The following is a 6,546-nucleotide window of genomic DNA, read 5'->3' on the forward strand; positions in this document are numbered from 1 at the left end:
GGGGGGGGGAAAAAGGGGGGGATTGGGGCACAGACGCCCCCCCCGCCCCGGCGGGCTACGGAGCTCCCGGGTGGAAGCCCTGGACTTCAGCCCCCCTCGGGTGGGGGTGTGGAGAAGCACCGCGCCCTGCTCGACGGCCTTTGTGCAAGCCGTCGTTGATTTCCTTCACCCCTTCCCATCCTGGAGGGCTGCTGACCCGCCATCTTCCTCCTCCCTCCCTCAATTAACTCGCTTTCTCTTAATGGGTGGGAAAAGCGCGTGTGCCCCCCCCGCCCCCCCCCTTCAATTCCCCCCTTCCCCAGGGGACCTGGATGCTGGGGGTGATCCTGCAAAAAAGGTGATGAGGATGGGCGCAGGGCTGCGTGTGGAATGGGGAGCATTAATATGCCAACTACTGCTGGCTCTTCCCCAACGTGCTGCTTTTGGAGGGGGGAGGGGGGGTAATACTCAAAAAAAAAGCCAAAATGTTGAGTGTGAGGTGTAACCGTGCAGTGCTTGAGTGGGTGCTCCTCACCGGCCGCGCGCGTTCAAGTGGTTATAGTGCAAAAGGAAGGGCTGGGCACATGGAGAGAGCGTGGACTGTGCCCGGCCACGCTTCAGGAGGCTTCTACAAATGAAGACTGACATATCCTGGTTAACTTCTCCTAAATATGGGCACTGACGGCTTCCTGTCCCTCCTCCTCCTCCCCCTTGCCCCACACTCAAAGTCCTTACCTGCTCTGCCAACGCCGCCCGGCTTTTTCTGCTCAGAACAAGTTGCCGCTTGTTCAGCACCAGCTTTACGATCCCGTTGAGTCTGTACTTGCATCCATCCACCCGTGAAGCTGCCCTTGCCTTGGGCTTTTCAGGCAGAGCAGAAGCTGCGCTGCTTGGGAAAGCATGGGCTCGGCTTCCACAGAGACCCTGGGGCGAAAGCACAATATTCCATCATCATCATCATCATGGCACTTCTGTACACTTGTGGCTGTTGGATTAGAACCCATATAACCAGGCTGCCGTGCAGCTGGTAGCTAAAAAAATTGAGGGAGAGAGAGATGGTAACACTGGACTAGACATCTTAATACAAAATTAGGCAGTTTCACTTTAAAACAAATCCACAAAGTTGACTTTGAGGATCACGCTGTGCTGAAGGAGGGCTTGCATAAGTGTTGTACAACTTCAGCTCGGGAAAGGCTTCAGGGCACAGAGTACCAGTTTTTCAGGGCGGTGCACTGGAGACTGCCAGACCACACTGTGCTTAGAAGTACTAAAATGGCTTCCTGTACTGAAATGTAATATGGATGATCATTTAGAACGTTCTACTAATGCTGCTGGAGTGCCACCCAGCTCTATAATGGTTCTCAGGCTGCATTTGAAAGAAAGCTGTAGTGAGCTTGGAGAGTGCTTTGTCATCAGTAATTCAGTTTTTTAATCATTTTGTTGCCTGCGGGCAGCACTGCCAGAAGTTTCAGGCATGAGATTTGTATGCATTTTCTTATCTTCCTGGAATAAAATCAGTCTTGCTTGATAGAAATGTCTGGTGTCAGTAAAGGCTCCGAAGCCTGGAGAAATAATCTGCTGCTTTACTTTCAGCCATACACCATGTCTCTCAAGGATCAGCTCATCCACAATGTCCACAAACAGGAGCAGAGTCATGCCCAAAATAAGATCAGTGTGGTCGGTGTGGGTGCAGTCGGAATGGCCTGTGCTATCAGCATCCTGATGAAGGTAAGTGTAAAGCTTGGGAGGAAGCAGCACAGTTGTGACTACCTGAGGTCTGAAAGAGAAGCAAAAAGTAATCTGCCCTATTAGACTAATTGGGCTAGCATGCAAGATGAATTTTTGGTTGTACATTCCTTCATTTGGGCCTGAAGTGAAGCAGCGATCTTCAAGCTATTAACAGAGAACAAACCAAGTTTACCCCAGTATCAGACAGAAACATGTTCTTGGTATAATTTAGACTTAAAAACTACATTTACCTTTGAAGGACTTCCAGAATTTGTTCAAAGTAAGAGTCCTTTAACACTCCAAACGTACAAAAAGATTAAGAACTGAGTCATTTTGTCCAAAACAGTGTGCAATAATTCTTTGCAGTGTGGACTGGAAAAAACGGTCCTAGACACTGAATGACTTGTCCTCTTCATTCCATTATTGTATCAAAGGGCAAGTAAAGTGTTACAGATGAGCAAAATTGCTTCAGTAGATCATTGCTTTTACAATAATTGTAACTTCACAGTTTACAAATTGGGTACTTTGCTCAGAGGCAACAAGCTTAGTATTTAATCTTGCTCTCTTTTAGGATTTAGCTGATGAACTTGCCCTTGTTGATGTTGTGGAGGACAAGCTCAGAGGAGAGATGCTAGATCTCCAGCATGGCAGCCTCTTCCTTAAAACGCCAAAGATTGTCTCTGGCAAAGGCAAGTATTGGCTCTAATGTGTTCATTATTTCCAAACAGAGATGGCCACTTCAGATCTCAAACTGGTCATGGAAGTCAAGCAGTTAGCCTGTCGTCCTCATTGTTAGGAGGAAAGCTCATTTAACTTCTATTCCTACAGAAATACTACTCAGGTGATGTTATTTCATATACCTTGTTAAGGCCAGTCCAACTAGGGATCCTCTTCCAGAGTTCACCACTTGGAACAGGAAGATGAATTTCTTAAATACTCCTGCACTTTTCAGAATTTTATTTTACAGCCAGTTAGTCCCCGAATGCATAACTGCTCACTCCTTGGCTGTAAATGTCTGATAGCTTTAAGTTTACTGGCAACCTGACTAGGTCAAATGCCACTTTATACCTTAGTTAATGTGCAGCTCCAGAGGCCAGAGGTAGTAGGTTACGAGGGCAGAGCCTTCTTCCTCTTCTACATAGCACTTGCGCTGGATGCTATCCTGACAGCTTCTTCTATCTCTCTGTGCCCCAGAAGTATGAAATACCACTGCCCACCTTCTGCACTGTGATTTTGATATGCCCTTCAGGTTGCCCCTTGGTGGGATGATCCACAGTCTTAAAAGAAAATTTAACTTTTGTGGAAGCAAAGTCTAGCGTAACAATTACCAGGAGAATTTCCATGCCTGCAAACTTGAGAATTTTAGCTCTCAATACTAGAAAGAGCTGAGAACTCCTGTTCTGAACCATATGTAGAAAGAGGTCATGTTTGACACAGCCTTTTGTCCCCAGATTACAGCGTGACTGCACACTCCAAGCTGGTCATTGTCACTGCTGGTGCCCGTCAGCAAGAAGGAGAGAGCCGCCTTAACTTGGTCCAGCGCAACGTGAATATCTTCAAATTCATCATTCCCAACGTTGTTAAATACAGCCCTGACTGCAAGCTGCTTATTGTCTCAAACCCAGGTTGGTCTCGCGTTGCCTCAATAAGAGGATTTGGCTTAGAGAATAGTGTTTTCTTCAGGAGGGCAATGTTAGTGTATCAATATGACCAAGCATAGGCTTTTAGAACATAGCTTATGCTACGTAACCACATAGCATCTTCCCTCTCCACGCTCAGCAAGCTGGGCCTCTGAGAAATAAACCAAGTTGCCTCCAAATTGGGTCTTCAGTTGCCTTTTAGGTGATCTTCAGCACAGGACATCATACAGAGTGCTGATAACTGCATGCACAGCGTGAACAGCCTCTCCATTCTGCCGTTAAAATTCATTATGTTAGCCTGCTACAGCACCTGGCCATGGGCAGTGCTCGACGCTCTGTTCCACAGAACTAGGGTGCAGATGGAGCCCTTACAGATGAACGGAAGATACCATCCTAGCCATCCAAACTTAAGATCCTCTCTGTTGTTCTTACAGTGGATATTCTGACCTACGTGGCCTGGAAGATCAGTGGATTTCCTAAACACCGTGTTATCGGCAGCGGCTGCAATTTGGACTCTGCCCGTTTCCGCCACCTCATGGGAGAGAGACTGGGCATCCATCCTCTGAGCTGCCACGGGTGGATTGTTGGAGAGCACGGAGACTCCAGTGGTAAGGGTGAAATCTGGCTGTTACACAGAACTCTTTCTGGCACTTTGCAAGAAACCTCTCCAAAAGCCACAGTAAAAAGTGGCTCAGAAACCTTTGCACTGCAGCACCTTAAGAATGCAAGTCCTGCTTTAAATTTGCTGCTGCACACAGTAACCCTAGATGGTCTATATTTGACCCGAGTTACTCTGCTTGGAAAAGGTCATTACTGTAACCAGAGGAGGCTGAAAATTTCTAGGCTAAGTTGTTCCCATAAGTCTCCAAAAAAACAAACTGAAGAAGCAAGAGGATGATGTTCTCTGCAAGGAATTCCCAAAGATCTCCACTAGAGCTACTGGTAGTCACTTGTTGTCTTTACTGGCATCTCTCAATTACTGCAAGAACTATAAATAGGAACTGAAGTGCAGAGGCAAGTCTAAAGAACGAGAGAATGAGCAACTTTCTCCTTATTTAACCTGTGCTTTCTCTACAGCACCAGAGCAGCAGCGTCTGCTTCCTGACACTGGGGAAGACTCCTTTAGAAACAATTCTTATTTTGAGACACTGTTGCAAAATACAGAGTTACTGTCACTTCAGCTCATGCTGCCTAGGTGTTTTGCTTTAATGAAGGAAATTCAAACCTTGTGGCCTCATGTATAAAGAAAGATGTTCATGCACTCCTAGGTTCTTGGCCCACGAATTAGATTGGCCTCATAGGTCATACTATATTTAAAGTTGTATTCAAGTCATAGTGACACGTGTGTTGCAGATTAACAGTTAAGATAGGATCTAGTTGGATTAATCTGAGTAGGACAACGTTAAATTTTCTTGTGGTTGTGGAGATTCTTCAATATAATTAATCCCTGTGCAACTCTCAGTACCTGTCTGGAGCGGAGTGAATGTTGCCGGTGTGTCCCTGAAGGCTCTTCATCCAGACTTGGGAACTGATGCAGACAAGGAGCACTGGAAGGAGGTCCATAAGCAGGTGGTGGACAGGTAAATGCTGTTTCTTTTTTCACCATGAGAACAAATGATGAAGAGCTACAGCAGCTCTGAACTGCAGTATCCATATCTGGTCTCATCATAGCAGCCCAAAACAGATGTCAATACACAGATATAACAGAACTTGAAATACTACTTTAATGAGTAATGTAGATTTGGCAGAGTTGACTTTTCCATGGTTAGGGAACTTCAAATTAGGAAAGTGCTCTAACTTCCAAGTTTCCAGTGTAACTGCGGGGAGCAGTGTAAGAAGCAAATAGAATTCTTCACTGCTAAGTTATTTCAGTCCTGTCAGCAAAACAGTCAAGCTTCTGATGTCTCCAAACTGCTTAAGGCACCTCCAAAAGCCCTTCTTACAAACTTTAAGTATTTCAGTTGATGGTACCTGTTTTTTAACAAGTGACTTTGTCTCTGCAGTGCCTATGAGGTTATCAAACTGAAGGGGTACACATCATGGGCCATTGGCCTTTCTGTGGCAGATTTAGCTGAAACTATTATGAAGAATTTGAGAAGAGTGCACCCAATCTCTACAGTTGTTAAGGTGAGCAGCCCCTCTTTGCTAACTTTTGGTCTTACTGAGAACTAAAAACCTTGGGAATTCTGAAGAACAGTGAAACTTTATAGTTTAATTGCAACTAAACTTAGCTGAGTTTTCCTGATAGGGTGTTAGACATACCCAAATTCTACCCTAACCATTCTTACCTACTTTTCAGGGCATGCATGGAATAAAAGAAGATGTCTTCCTAAGTGTTCCTTGTGTACTGGGCAATAATGGCATCACTGATGTAGTGAAGATGATCCTAAAACCTGAGGAAGAGGACAAATTAAGGAAGAGCGCAGATACACTCTGGGGAATCCAGAAGGAACTACAGTTCTAAATCTGGCCAGGCAGTTCACTCTTAGCAGTTTAATGGGTTTAGTGGTTTGTCTTACGTTGCACTTTCCAAGTAGGTCAAATCTTTTGACGTATGTATCTCAACTAGAACACACAAAAAGCTCAAATCTGAACAAACAAGTTTCCTAAAGATAGCACTAGACAACTACTCCAGGGTTTTCCCTGTTCAGACACCCATGTTCTTTGCAGAGCTAGATAACCTAGTCAGTCTTGTACAGTGAAGTGGTGTGGCAGAAATCCAGCATTCAAATCAGCACTGCCTAGAAAACCCTCTGCCTTTTCCTCATCCTGTTTAATGTTAATTCAGAACGGTAACTAATTATGACACAATGTGAAACCAAAGACTATTTTCTTGCAGTTAAAGGATTGTCAAGCCAATTGACCAACTTTCTCTGCCAGCTGAATAGCTTAACTATTTCACTGTTGGTAGGTCCAAATGTATTTTCCTAACACTGCTTTGGAATTTTTGTGTGTATTTTTTTTAGAGAACCTTATTTTTGTGTACTATATCAGCTTAATTGTAAGTTCGTCTCCTGAACACATTTAAAAATCAAGGTTTTGGTATGCAACAAGACAGTGACTGTCCAACTGTAGTACCAGCTCCAACATCAAATAAACCACAAACTGATATTTCTGTCTCTTTGTTTTTCTTTATGGGGCTTTGTTTCCAAAATACAGCAGGGCCTTGACATCTTGAGTTTCCAGGTTTCACTGGTCA

General features: G+C 44.7%; 1 protein-coding gene across 1 annotated transcript; it reads left to right on the forward strand.

Moving 5' to 3' along the window:
- Nucleotides 1-1,552: 1,552 nt before the first annotated feature.
- LOC106898641 (L-lactate dehydrogenase A chain) lies at nucleotides 1,553-6,458 on the forward strand. The gene is made up of 7 exons (XM_014959973.1): nucleotides 1,553-1,707; nucleotides 2,279-2,396; nucleotides 3,159-3,332; nucleotides 3,782-3,955; nucleotides 4,810-4,927; nucleotides 5,351-5,474; nucleotides 5,647-6,458. Exons 1-7 carry the CDS (start codon nucleotides 1,582-1,584, stop codon nucleotides 5,809-5,811), a joined length of 999 nt encoding a protein of 332 aa, XP_014815459.1. The 5' UTR covers nucleotides 1,553-1,581; the 3' UTR covers nucleotides 5,812-6,458.
- The last annotated feature ends 88 nt before the right edge of the window (nucleotides 6,459-6,546 follow it).

Source organism: Calidris pugnax, unplaced genomic scaffold (assembly GCF_001431845.1).
Source record: "Calidris pugnax isolate Ruff unplaced genomic scaffold, ASM143184v1 scaffold435, whole genome shotgun sequence".
NCBI classification, from domain to species: domain Eukaryota; kingdom Metazoa; phylum Chordata; class Aves; order Charadriiformes; family Scolopacidae; genus Calidris; species Calidris pugnax.

Coding starts and splice junctions, on each gene's coding strand:
- LOC106898641 (XM_014959973.1), top strand. CDS start 1,582: ATGTCTCTCAAGGATCAGCTCATCCACAATGTCCACAAACAGGAGCAG. Junction 1,708..2,278: donor CTATCAGCATCCTGATGAAG/GTAAGTGTAAAG, acceptor GCTCTCTTTTAG/GATTTAGCTGATGAACTTGC. Junction 3,956..4,809: donor AGAGCACGGAGACTCCAGTG/GTAAGGGTGAAA, acceptor TGCAACTCTCAG/TACCTGTCTGGAGCGGAGTG.